General features: G+C 42.0%; 1 protein-coding gene across 3 annotated transcripts in view; it reads right to left on the minus strand.

Annotated features, from left to right (window-relative positions):
- The window catches only part of PCNX4 (pecanex 4), a 17,085-nt gene extending 3,172 nt beyond the window's left edge, over window positions 1-13,913 (minus strand). The window contains exons 1-11 of one of the 3 annotated variants that reach the window (XM_018907096.3): window positions 13,782-13,902; window positions 11,267-11,319; window positions 9,919-10,645; window positions 8,051-8,230; window positions 7,448-7,962; window positions 6,531-6,631; window positions 6,260-6,382; window positions 5,668-6,031; window positions 2,859-2,962; window positions 1,391-2,427; window positions 729-915 (exon numbers count right to left, since the gene is read on the minus strand). In XM_018907096.3, coding sequence (XP_018762641.3) covers window positions 729-915; window positions 1,391-2,427; window positions 2,859-2,962; window positions 5,668-6,031; window positions 6,260-6,382; window positions 6,531-6,631; window positions 7,448-7,962; window positions 8,051-8,230; window positions 9,919-10,607 — 3,300 coding nt within the window. In that variant the 5' untranslated portion in view covers window positions 10,608-10,645; window positions 11,267-11,319; window positions 13,782-13,902. Of the gene's footprint in view, window positions 1-728; window positions 916-1,390; window positions 2,428-2,858; window positions 2,963-5,667; window positions 6,032-6,259; window positions 6,383-6,530; window positions 6,632-7,447; window positions 7,963-8,050; window positions 8,231-9,918; window positions 10,646-11,266; window positions 11,320-13,781 lie in introns of all 3 variants that reach the window. The other 2 variants (XM_009101636.4, XM_050974693.1) reach the window with 2 other exon arrangements.
- Window positions 13,914-14,328: the final 415 nt, after the last annotated feature.

Raw genomic sequence — 14,328 nt, forward strand, 5'->3', positions numbered from 1 at the left:
TGGTTACAAAGCGCTGAGTGGAGCTTTGGGGCTGGGTGGGATTCTCGGGGCTTTCAGGACGAAGGAGGAATTGAACTTGACTCTATGTTTTAGAAGGTTAATTTATTATTTTATGATATGATATTATATAAAAGAATGTTCTACTAAAACTATAATAAAGAATAGAGACAATATCTTGTTAAGCCTTCTGTAAGTATCCTAACTAAAAGCTTGTGACTGACTCCTCAGAGTCCACACACCCTGACAGTGATTGTAAAAACAATCAGTGATAAGTAAAAACAATTAACGTGAAACCAATCAAACAACCACCTGTTGGATAAACAATTTCTAAACCACATTCTAAAGCAGCAAAACACAGGAGAAGCAAAATGAGATAATTATTATTTTCGTTTTTCTCCGAGGCTTCTCAGCTTCCCAGGAGAAAATCTTGGGCAAAAGGATTTTTCAAAAAATATGACAGTAACAGGGCTGCACTCTGTGAACACTTTAAAGACAGCAAAGTATAAACCAGTCCTCTCAGTTCAATGCCTCCACTGGAATATAATCAGGAAATAGTGCTGCATCTGAAGAGCAGTGCAGTGGGGTTTTCAACAACAGTGGTGCCAGTTCCTCTTTAGTACAAATCAACCTTGCAGAGCCTTCATGTTTTAGAACACAGTTACAAGGGGGAAAAAAAAAGAACAGTGAAAAAGAAACCCAAACTTTGACCTAGTAATTTTTTTCCTTACCATGCTTGGGTCATGCCCCAGTGAGAACAGGTATGGCTTCTCCTGCAGAACTGCTTGCTGCCACTCCAGGTCTGACACCAGCCCAATGTACCAATCACTTTCGTATCCCTCCAGGTAATTGACCAGCTCTTTGAAGTTCTCCACTGGGCCCAGGCTGGCTTTGTCCAGCATAAGTTTAAAGGTGTATCTGAAAGGTACAGAACATCACACAGTCAGTTGTGTGGCAAAGACAGGAGGGAGAAAGGCTCTTCAGGCCACAGAGGCTGGAGAGGCTCCATTAACTGTTAGTCACTGCTTGCCAGCTGAGTCACTGCCAGTCAGTCTCAGTGTGCTTTTAGCTCACCCACATGTAAAACACATCAGCTTAAACACCTCTCATTCATCTCCAACACTTCCCCACTGCCTGATAATGGTTACTCCCAAATATCTAAATCCAGCACAACTGCTGAGATCTGAGATCAATGAAAACATGTTTTTCCCCAGTTAACACAGCAGACTGGAGGCAGCTGCTGTGGAGAAGAAAGAAGAACCTCTGTACCACAGGCAGTATTTATACAGGAAAAACCTACAAATAAATTTAAACTATATGGGTTTAACAAAACATGAATGAAGTGACGCTTCTCTATATAAATTTCTAATCTCAGGAAATGGTTTTCTTTTACCTGAATGCTTTTAATGCCAGCTGGAAGAGCTCTGGTTTGCCTGTTAGCCAGTCCAAGCCAGCAGACCAGGGAATGCCACCCGTGTAGGCCCTGAAGACGTGGCGAGGGGCAGGCACGGCGTTATCCAGGCCAAACAGACCAAAGCAGCATGACAGCACCCCGTGGATATACAGGTCTTTCAGAGCTTTATCTTCCATAAGGTCTGTGAGTAAACTGGAAGGCTTCTCTTTCAGATGAAAAAAGTCCAGTTGGCTCAAAACAAAGTGGTACCATTCCTCTGGAAACCTCTGCCTCATTTCACTGACTTTGGAAGAAGGCACTGGTGCTGTTCTCCACTCTTCAGGGATGCTCAGCAGCTCTGAGTAAGAGCAACTGAATTCTACACGAGGTAAAACTTCTGGCTGTTTCCCTTTGTCCACAGCAGGCAGCCCAAGCACCACAGCCCTGTTTAATTTATCTTCTGGTGACATTTCTTGTAGGAAATCTTGGCTCTCTGTTTCTACAGACCCTGGAATAGACAGGTGCACTTTTGGTGCCAGTCCCAACTGCCCAGGTTCTTTTCTGTCTCTTGTTCTGCTACTGGGTTCAAAATCAAAAATGTCACTGTCATCAGTCCAGTCCTCCACTGTATCAACACTAAAGCTGTCTTCTTCCCTCAGAACTCTGGATCCTTTCACTGCACCACTATGCTGCTCTTCTGGAAACAATCCTTGTTTGTTCTTGTTGGCACTGCCTGGGCTTTCCCAGGTCTTGGATTTTTTATAACAATACTGGATAAGCATCCATACAAGCACTTTCACAAAATCATCTTTCAGGTGCTTTAAATTCTCATGGGAATCAATTATTCCAGATAACACATTCCTGGCATCAGAATAGAGCCGCACAGGAACCACAGTACAGGGAGTCAGGATGTGTCCAAAATGGGGATTGGGAGACAGAATCCTCGTGTGCTCCTGATGTTCAAAGGCCATTTCAAAAATTTCATCCACTCTGTGAGCTTCAGCAGCATGGCAGGATGTTTCCTGCAGTTCTAGCCCCTAAAGCACACATGAAAACAGCTTTCTGTTAGTCTTCACCAGGACATAAATTTAAATGCTAGCAAGCTGTTTACCTGCAACAGAATTATTCTGAACAAGACGATTGTCAGTATTTCCACAACTGAATCTACAAATCTATCTAGAGATAACAGCAATAACAAAGCACTCACTGCAATATTAGGCACAGATCAATGTTTTAAATAAATCTTTGCCTGATGCAAATCTTATTAGCCAGCTTATTAAAGATATTCTGTCACAAGCTAAATGATAAAAAATTTCACATCTGCTACTCATGTAAATTGCAAGGCTAATCAGTACAACACTCATCTTAGAAAATTAAATGTAAATCAGTTACACTGCTGAAATGTTACACAGCAAAATGTTTGCACTATTTCCAAACATCAACATCTCAGTGCTCAGCATGCAATTACCTTAATGTTAACACCACAGTATGTGAAGCCCTTTTCCAGCACCAATATCCACATCAGCCTGTCCTGAAAGCGGCACAAGTAATGAGACCCAGGCAGAGAGAGACCTAGGCAAGAAAATAAATCAAATAAAAACTACATATTACCCTTTCTACATGCCAAGGAAATGATTCAACAGCAAACACAAAATATTTCTGCATCAGCACTGCAATCAGTTAAAACTGGCTAACTAGCACCTGAGAATATTGGAAAAACTGGCTGAAATTGCAGCTTTGAAAAAGTTGTGGGAAGTTGGAAAACCTCACAGAACTGCAGGACTGCATTATTCACACCAGACCAGGGTTAAACAACTCCACCCTCAATTCCCTTTGCAGAGATGACTTTCATGATTAAAGATCATTTTTTGGCTGCATTTCCAACCACATAGTTCCCACTGGAGTGTTCTCTGGAGACCTAAAGTCCTCCTTACTGAGAAGACATTAAAGAATCATTATATAGCACAGGAGTTTTCTAATGGCCCAATTTGTGGAGTAGGAAGTTTTTTTTCACATTCCAAAATGGAATTTGAAAATCAGGTCGTGAACAACAGCAAATTAGTATTCTAAAAAAAAACCCAAACCAAAAACAAACAAACAAAACCAACCCAAACTTTTTCTTTCTTTTACCTATGTCACAAAAAGAGCAATGCCGAATTTCCTAAGTACTGGTGGTTACATTGTATTTGAACTACAGCTGAATGTCAATCCTCATAACACAATGGTTCTGTTCTTAAGCATGACATTTGCTGCCAGTTTATGACCTGCTTCTGCTGTCACTCATGGCTGGCGACCACTCACTTGCAGAACGTTTTAATTTTAAAATGTTGTAAGGTGAAATCAGTGAAACCAACCATTAAGCAGTAGTTAAAATTTAAGTAACCTTTTCTAACCCACTGAGCTAATGAAGTGCATTTTCTTGCTAACATTTTGCAAAGATTTTAATTCCTTTCTTGCTAGCAGTTAAAACTCCTTTATACAGAAAAAACTATGGGTTTAAATTAGTGACACACAAAGTGGTATCGCTTCCTTCTGAACTCATCTGAGAACACCACAGTTTTTCTTGCTTTAAGACATTCATTCACAGATTTTCCCATTAAAGAAGAGACTTTTTACCCCTCAAGACTAGCGTTTTAAATTATTTATTTTAAGGCATACATGCCACCACAGTCCTGATGGGAATGGGAAAAAAACCCCTATTAAAATATGTATATATATAAAATATAGATAGATATAAAAGATAGATAACATATATATATGATAGCTAAATATAACAAATATCTCTATTGTAAATAGAAAACATAATGGACTAATGCAGTAGATAAACTGAAGTATCCTTCTTTAGAGAAAAAAGACTTCCTGGTTTTATTGAGTACCTCTGTCTAACCAGTGATGCAAGTGCAGCACATATTTCCTAGTGAAGCACCTGGACATATTCTTCAGAAAAGCATGATTAAGGTTAACTTCCACTGCCTTCAAATATTAGGCCACTTTTTCCAGCCATAAGCCATTTTCTAAGAGGCTTATGTAAATATTTGCCTCTTGTCTAAGGGCTACAATCTTTTGATTATTTAGGTTACACAAAGGCTGTTTCTCAAGAAAATGACCTTGCAATTTCAAAACAGTTACTCTGTCTCCAGCTGGGAAAAAGACTGAGCATTTCTTCACCTCTGTCTCTGTAATTCTGTGAAAACCCCATCACCATGCCTTTAGCAGGCTGTAAACCCACAAATGCTGCTACATTCCCACCTCAACTGCCTGTACAAGATATGACATTAAATCTTATCAATGGGTTTGTTCTCAGCTGTTTACTGCTGCTTAGGCTACATCATGTATTTCACAAACATCCAGTCAATATTCACCATAACCAATTAATACAACCAAATTAGCAAAGTCACCTTCTGGATGCTGAGTAATGGGATTGATGCAGAGACAGACAGACCTACAGAGAGCAGAATGACACACATCCTTCTCTATGCTGTCTGGCTAAAGAACCCAATTTACTGCCTCCAGTTAGGCGGGATCAATGCATTCCATCCTTTTTATTCAGTACAGAAAGATTTGCATTGATACTGTTTCACCACCATTTAGTCTCTCCTTAAAGGTAACAAAAGACTTATTTTTTATAGGATTTTAACAAGTAGACATAGTAGAATCATTAGCTGGAAAAGATCTCCCAGCCTTTGACTGAATACCACCATGTCCATGAAATCATTTCACAAAAAGCTACATCTACTTGTTTCTTGAATGCTCCCAGGGATAGTAACTCCACCACCTCCCTAGGGAGCCTGTTCCAATGCTTAACCATTTGTCCAGTGAATAAATTTTTCCCAATATCCAACCTGGACTTCCCCTGCTGCAACTTGTAGCTCTTCTATTCTTTTCTATTCTTTCCCTTTGTTCTATTGCTGGTTGTACAAGAAGGATAAAATTAACCACTTTTTCCTCAGCAATCTCTGAATATCAGATTTAACCCAGCTGTGAAATGTGGTTTTCAGCTATGGATTCTCCTCCCTTCAGAGGGATCCCATCCCAAGGGGTTTGGGGCCTTGGGGGGGATCCCATCCCAAGGGGTTTGGGGCCTTGGGAGGGATCCCATCCCAAGGGGTTTGGGGCCTTGGGAGGGATCCCATCCCAAGGGGTTTGGGGCCTTGGGAGGGATCCCATCCCAAGGGGTTTGGGGCCTTGGGAGGGATCCCATCCCAAGGGGTTTGGATGGAAAACCATGTTTCCTGCAATATGTAGCTGCAGTATTTCCAAGTGTTGCCTGTACGTACCCAGGCCGCCGGCCGCCAGCGCAGACTGCAGCGCCGCGGCCAGGCCGGGCACGAGCTGCCGGTAGTAGACGGTGTCGGAGCAGACGCAGGCGGTGCCGCCCACGGGGCCCGGCCAGCTGCGCAGGGGCCGGGGGAAGCCCACCAGGAACACGGGCAGGGTGAAGAGTGGCAGCAGGGGAGAGGAAAGCAGGGCGGAGACGGCCACCAGGGCCAGCAGGACGGGGAAGAAGGCGACGTTGAGCGCGATCAGGGCGGCGCTGGATCTGCGGCGCTGCTTCTTCTCCGTCCACGAGGTCAGGAGGATGGCGATGGCGAAGTGCAGCTTGGAGAGGAACTGGAACAGCCGATCCCGCAGCAGACCGACCTGCGGCACACGGGCAGGAAGCACAGGGTTTGTAGCCTGTACCACACTCAGCATAGCTGCAGTAAGTTTATGAAAGTGAAGCATGGCTATCATTGCTTGGTGTGAGAATATATCTTAGTAGAGTTTTTAGCTTCTGTCTTCTGGGTCCTGGCTCCTGGTGTAATTCTCCAACAGAAACAGAGACTTTAGATAACAATTATCTGCCAAATTTTACAATATGACCATTACCAGCAAGAGTTTGATTCCTGTATCAAGGCTCCTGTTCCACCAGAGGTCTGGATTAAACACCAACATTTGTGCTGCTGATACAACCACCATGTCTAGTAAAGCATTTTCTGTATTTTGCCAGACCTAAAATAGAGATATGTTAGAAATACATTAAAAAGCACATCTATTATTTTGTGCTTTCATGACCTGGAACATTTCTTCCAGGGCACCTTGGTTCTCAAGTCATGCAGAAAAGCATTTCTAAGGCTAACATATTTAAAATTCAAATTACCATTCTGAACATCCTTGTGAATCCAATGGACACAGACACAGAATGCAGGTTTTGTAGCGAATGGTCAAGAGACAGGAATGCTATCATAGCAAATGGAGACACTGCAATTGAAACAAAAGAATGACTGACCTCCTTCCAAAAACATAACAAAAGTCAACAGAGGTAAGCAGTCTTACTGCAGGATGGAAATCCCAGCACAAAAAGAGAAACCTTCCCTTTATCATCACAAACTCCTCTTTGTATTACACTCACATGATATCAAACAATTTATTTGCACTAATGGCCCAGGAAAACAAACATTCACATTGATGCTTAGTTCTCACTTGCTATTAGTTCCTTTATCCTTTATTTGTTTCTCCAAGAGAATACTCAAATAAGTAAAAATAAAAATGGAATAGCAGTTATCAATGTATTTCCCCAAACTAATGCTTCTTTATGAAATGAAATAATTTAAATCAATTTTTTATTCCCTCAAAGCAGATGCATTTGTCTCTAACCTACCAGAAAGGAGGCTCTTTCCTTTACTAGCAAGCTCTAAGAACCAAATATTTGGTCAGCTTGAAGACTTTCAACTCATTTTGTTTCCAAGTACATCTTTTCAAAAGCAGGTACTGCAGTTGTAACTAAAATCCTTTAAAAAGGCCCTGCTTTCTCAGCCGGGCTTTTAAAAGGCTCAATTTTTTAGGTTCACCCCTATAAAATAAGTAAATAAAATCAATTTCAAATTTAATCACTTTCAAATATGCAAGACCAGTAATTTTGACCTCAATGCACAATTTAACAAGACATCAACAAGTATTTCCAGCCACTTGGTTTCCCTTGGTTCATTCCCAGAATCTTGCACATACAGCAATTCTAGAGTTTCAATCTCCCTACAAGCATCATCTAACATACAACAGACAGTGGTGTATTCCTACCTAGTGTTAGTAAAATCCTCCTGACAACACCAACTTTCATTAGCCTTCTTTGCTTCTCCATGAACACAGCCACAGTCCTGACATCCTTTGGGTAAAAGGGGTTTCTGAAGACTCCAAACAAGTACACTCTCTGAATCTCTCTAAGAATCCACATAATTACAAGTAATAGGATCAGAATGTAACTTGCTATGGTCTGGGGTCTGCCTTGGGAAAATGATGAGGAGCCTGCAAATTGATGCAGCAGGCTCGCTTCTGTGAGAGCAAATGCCAACACAGTCACATAGAAAATCAATTCCCTCCACCCAAATTGTATTCTAAGACCTCTGTGAGCAGTTTTAGATTTGCTGGAGGCTAAATGGCTGATCATGGTGTGTTTGAAGGCAAACCCAATCTCACTTAGGTTAAGACTCAGTATGAACCCAAATCCAGTCATGAAGAGGATCACACCGAGGGGGCTGGGAATGAAATACGATGCTATTGCTGTTCCAGCAGAAATGAGAAACATTACTAACAACCTGTGAAGGAGAAAATAAAGAAGATTTGCTTGAAAAGAAAAAGGTTATAAACAATACTGATATATTTTACAATTGTATAAACATTTACTTGGTGTTACTTGACATTGGTGAACCTCCTAGTCCAAACTCCAACAGTTGTTCCATTCCCCAGAGAAAAAGTGCATCAAGTGGGGGCAGAATTCCCATTGCCCACAAGAATGGCAGAAAAAGAAACAGGATGTGCAAAATCTGGTTTGTCTGCTCTAGAATGGGTGCGTTGACAGCAAACCTGGATAAAAGAAGAAATGGATTTGACTTCTGTGAAAGGAAAAACAACTACCATGTGGGAAGGCTTCCTGCTTAATTACTACAGCAAGTCCCAAATTAAAAACCTGACACATTCAACCTATAAAACCTAATGAATATTTTTAAAAGGAAAAATAAGGACATATATTCATGCTTGGGACAGTGACACATTAATTAGAACACCAGAACACAGACTAAATTTTCATTTCAAAGATCTGAAAAGCCTTCAGATGAATACAGTGATGCAATTATCCCAATTTTTGTTACTGCTGTGATAATACACTGAAAAAATACTTGTGCAAAAAAAGAAAGGTCCACAGGCTCCAATGTCTCAACTGTTTAACAAAAAATTGTAAAGTATTTTTTCAGAAACAGAAAAGCAAAATTGTACACAATTTCAAGGCCCAGGATCTAAGCTTTAACACTAGAAGAACTGGCATGCTGCCTGTACACCTACAGATAAAATTGTATATTCTTAAAGAGGGTTTATTTCTACATAAAAATGTCAAAATCTTCCTGCAAAACAACAAAGATCAGTATTAAAAATGTCAAAATCTTCCTGCAAAACAACAAAGATCAGTATTAGAAATTTGCATAAATTCTAAACCATATGCAGTTTACCAGTTAAAGGTGGTAGGCTGCCAGGATATTTGGTTTCTCCCTCCTTTTTAATAAGTAAGCAAGCCTCAGAGGAATTTTATCAGGAATTTTGACAATGTCTTAATCTTCTCCTCAGGAAACTGAACAGAAGAATTTGGAGCCCAAGACCACATGTATAATTCTCATACCTCACCTGAAGTGGCAGTTAGGGTAAATCATTAATAAGGACATCTCCCAGTGCAAAACCAGCAAATTCAAACATGTTTCTTTTCAATGTATCTGAAGTACCCCAACCATAAAATATGTACATGTGACAAAGAGCTATAAATGTCACCTGACAGGGAAAAAGAATGCAGAGAGTAAATCTAAAAGCATCTTGTTTTAGGACCCTGATTCTACAAATACTTCAGCTAAGACACTCATCTGAAAAACAGAAATGTGACTCTCCTAATTTGTATACTGACACAGCTCTTTTGTATTGGAAAAGCATTTAAAAATCCAAGTTCAAAATCTGTATCACAAAGCCATAGCAATACTCTCATTTGCTTATCCATTCATTAAAACCAAATTCAGAGGTTTTTGGGTTTTTTCTTTTGTTATGTTTTTGCCTGTTGTATAAAAGCCTCTGCTATCACTTTACAGAGCTTAAATAAGAAATTATTCCAGGATGAAATCTGGACATAAATCCTGTAATCCTGAAGCTTGCAGTATTTAGATTTATGATTCCAGGTCAGGAACATGTGTTTTCAAAACACATCCTTTAAAAGGATATATTTGCAAATGCTCCAATACAAAAATATGAAAAATGACATGGTAGAAGATAGTTTTAGCTATCTCTTACAAACTGCTCTTCCTAGTTTACATGGGATGTTATAAAAATTTAAGAACTTTTTATACACAGCATAGAACCTCAAATTTTATCATATATGCATCAATCTTCTTCCTTTGAAGCTACTACAGTTGATTAGAATCTCAAAATAAATTTTCCTCAGAAGAATAATTTAACCCTTCCCATCAAAAATACACAGAATAACCATCACTTTAAGTGGCTAAATGCATTATTACGTTTACCTGTGTGCAAGATCCACTGCAATAAAGACAAAAATGTAGAAAGGTCTCATCAGAGCAGTGATTTCGTAAGTATCCAGTGCTTGGAAAGTGGCTGTTTCAGTGGCTGTGTTTATGATTAATGAATACTCTCCTATACATATGGTCACCCATCCAAACACAAAGATCACAACAGTTCCTCCAATGTTGCTATATAACAAGGTTATTCTGTTTGGCAGCAAATACCAAGTTCCCAGCCCACACAATACCCCTGCCAGAAGGGAATGGAATACAGTGTTGATTATGTACTTCTTGCCAGGAATAATAAATTTTACTGTCTCTGAACCTACACAGCTGGAAAATTCAAACTCATCTTCATCTGTCAGGGTATTCTGAATTTGCATTCTTTCTACTGTCACTGTTTTCTGCTTTGCATAGAGGTTTGTCATCTGAAGAGCAAGGGCAGTAACAAACATGAGTCCTCCCGACAGCGCTGCGGTGCAGAAGTCCTTCATCACTCCCAGCTGGCACAGGAGTGTTCCCACTCCTCCCCAAAGCCATGGTGTCAGGAAAAGGATGATCTGGTTCACATAGATGTAAGGAGGGGCACAGTAGCCTAATTTGAACCTGGGACCTCCCAGCAGAGTCTGAGGGAAGCGCTTCAAGAAGAACTCCTGCTTGTAGTCATTGAGCAGGGGTACATCTGGCCCCATCCTCGTGGCTCAGGAGTGCTGGCTGGGGATCATCTTTCCTGTAGGAGAACAGGAAGGAACACACAGACACATTACTGATTCTGGAACTCAGAACCCAGGGAATTCTTGTGTCTTCTTTTTATTTACCAAGCTACAGTGGAATTCTGACATGTTGCTGTTAGAATTTCTCAGAATACAACTACTAAGCAAACAGCTATTTTAAAATGTGAACACATTCTTTCAGCTGAAGGTTGCAAATAAAAACATACAACCTGTTCTTGGGAGATGACAAAACCAACCCATCTCCCCATCAGAATGCCTTCCTAAAACTGACATTCTTCCCACCCAATCTGATTCCAATCACACCTTGCCACAGACCTCCAATTCCAAACCCTGTTAAGGATCTCTGTATACAGAGTCTGTGATTCCAGTGAACAGTCACACAAGTGCAGGGACTCAGAGACCTTTTTTACAGATAAAAAAAAATTAAAGCGTTATGCAATAAAGCTTTTTCTACATAAATATATTAAAGTATTACAAATTGTTTTCCACATCAGCATTGTTACCATCCTCCCTACACAGCCCAAGCTGCAGGACAGGATCTCAGTGTAAAGTAAAATAAACAGTACACTTTCTGCTTGCTAAAACATATAAATTGAATAAAAAACCAAACACAATACTTGTGAGTTGTAGCAGAATTAGCATATGTTCTTCTTGGTTCCAATGGAAAAAGCTGAAATGAAGGAAAAAAAGATACCTGTAGATATTTACAACAACCCATCAAACAGAAACAGGTTTGAATGCTCATTCAGAAAGGATCAGGCAATGTAGAAACAATGAACGTAAGGTGATAACTATGATATTCAAATATTATTCTAGGCTACTAATCATGAAAGCAAGAATCTATGAGTGACAGGCAGAAATACTCAAGCTAAGAAATAGGGGGAAAAAAAGCAGCACAAAAAAAAGCAGTGCCAATGCCATTAATAATAACTCTAAAAAAGAGATGCTGTGCATTAGGAGATGTGCAAGGACAGAAATTCTGACTGACTTTCTTCCACTAGAGCTGAACAATCTGATGAATACCCATTGCCATCACTGGTGAGACATTAAAAATTAAACATCTGGCTGCCACAGAGTCCTCAAACTAGTGTGATCCCTTTTTTCTACAATACCAAACCTTCCTGAGCCATTCTGAGAACAATCCACCCCATTTATTTAAACAGGTCTCAGTCACTTGAATGTTGGTAGATGCTGATCATTGGGGAATTAATTTGGAAACAGTGCAAACGAGATTTTATGCATTATCATGACTGAAAATTTATATTCTACATCCACTAAGTCAATACACTCCATCATGGAAAGCAGGACCCCACAGGCTCTGTAACTACTCATTATGTACGCTGTGGATTTTTTGGGGTTTTCTTCAATAAAATATTGAAAAAACAGTTTTTTTGGTCCAACTATTTTAAGCCACTGAAAGTTTCTTAAATGTAAGGAGAAGGCAGCAGTCAGTCCTACTGGAACTAATGGAAAAGACACATGTTGACAATGGAGAGGGGAATTCATCCCAGTCAGCTCAGGAATTTGAAAATGTAACAGGGACACACCCAACTAAAAACAAATTTCAAATGTAATTATAAAATATCACAATTGAATCAATCTTCTTTAGCAAAATAAGCACTGTTTAGAGGGCGCACGGGCATGGAGCTTAAGTTGCTGGGATAGTTACATGCAGTAGGAGCTTTATAGGCATGGAAATGACAGAAGCTGAGTTTAAAAAGAAAACACAGAACCAATAGGTGCAGAGTTTTCCTTGAAAAACAGTTTTTGGGCAGCTGTGTTTTTCTGCTCTGAGAAGGCATATTTTTGTTTCAAGTTCCAGTCTGCATTTGTGTTTGTCAGTTTATATTGCTAACCGAATATTAACAAAACATTCCTCTTACAGTTTCTGTGTAAACAATAGGCATCTTTGTGTGAGACACAAGATCTACGCACATAAACAATATAGTTCCACTTGGCTCTGCTCCAAAACGAGCCATTAAAAGAGGTGTATTTATTTGCTGAAGCTCACTAACTATGGAAACTCTTCCCTCTGCTGTTCTCCTGGCTTCCAACTACTCAGGTAGCACATCAGGACTTCGAAGAGGGACTCATCCATGACTTAATCCTCTGCAAAGCCCTAGCAACAAGGCTCCACACATTTGTGAGTGTTTACAGGACCTGGCTTCAATACACATTCCTGACATACAGGCCCGGCCCCACTTTGACAACTAGCCTGGATACCCAAACAACCCCTAACACAACAGTCTCTCATCACTGAGGGGGATCCATGCCACTTGGATGCTATCACAGCAAGGATGGAAAAAGGGCTTGAACACCACAAAGTCACTTCACAAGTTTTCCCCGCAATAACCTCGTTGTGCCCTTACTACAAAGGGGAAAAAACAAATATATTAGCCACAAAATCAAGCAGGAATTCACAAGAGGGCACAAATTTTTGTCTAAATGAACACCATCCTTCACGTGGGCTAATGCTGGATCAGCTGAGTTTGGTTTGCTTTTATTTTTAGCAGATTACAGAGTATGTGTACAGCTGTCTGCCACCTAAGCAGCTGAAACACACAAGGCTTAAAAATCCTTACGTCGGTGGTCTTACAGGTGTTTAAGGGCAGGGGTTACAAACCACCTGCTAGCCAAGCAGGAACAGGTGGGAGGTGAAGGGGAGGCTGTGGCAACCCCTGTCCCACCAAATCCAGATACACCCGGTGCACACACACCGGGTTAAAGATTCCCTGGACGAGCATCCATGGCTAAAGGCCCCACTGTGCTGCAGGCCAGCTTCCAGCCAGGAGGAACAGGCTGCAAGCCTCTGCTCAGCAGTGTTGATTCCATTCCCCAGGGGACACAGCATTTAGGACAACACATCCCATCCAGTTGTGGGATGAGCATCCCGGGATCACCTTAGGGAAGGGTCGCTGACCGCCTCCTCCCGAGGCACGGCTGTCCCCGACCAGAGGGGCTCCCACAGGGCCACCACGCTTCCCACCCACCCAGCTCCCCTCACCTCTTCTGCAGGCTCTGAATAAAAACACCCAACAGCCAGCGACTACAAAAAACACCTCTGCGGTCTCCGGAGGGGAAGGGCCGGGGGGCAAACCCGCGGCAAGGAGCCTCGGTGGGGATGGCACCTACCTGTGGCCCGGGCTCGGAGCGGGCAGGGGGCGGCAAGGCACGGGGCCGAGCCGGCGCTGGGAGAAGCAGGAGAAGGAGGAGGAGGATGGCGGAGCGCTCCCGTTCTCTGCCCGCCCCTTTTTCCCGCCCCTCAGAGGCCGCCGCCATTTTGCCTGCCTGAGGCAGGCGGTGGGGACGCGCTGCCTGCGGGAAATGGCTCCGGCCAGCCCCGGGCCCGCTCCCGGCCCTGCTCCCGGCAGGGTCGGTACCGGAGCGCTGAGGGGCCGCAGTGCTCCGCTCTCTCACGGCCGGCAGGGCCCCGCAGCATCCCAGAATGGATCCGGGTGGAAAAGACCTCTGGCATCATCGAGTCCAGCCCGTGGCCAGACCACGGCACTGAGTGCCCGGCCAGTCTTGAAGACCTCGGGGAGCCGTGACTCCGCCGCTTCCCTGGCCGGCCCATTCCAATGTCTGATCTTCCTTCCTGGAAGAAATTCCTCCAATGTCCAATTTACCGCTCCTGGTACATCTTCAGACTGTGTCCTCTCATCCTGTCCCTTGTTCCCTT

This window comes from Serinus canaria, chromosome 5, assembly GCF_022539315.1.
Source record: "Serinus canaria isolate serCan28SL12 chromosome 5, serCan2020, whole genome shotgun sequence".
Classification (NCBI taxonomy): domain Eukaryota; kingdom Metazoa; phylum Chordata; class Aves; order Passeriformes; family Fringillidae; genus Serinus; species Serinus canaria.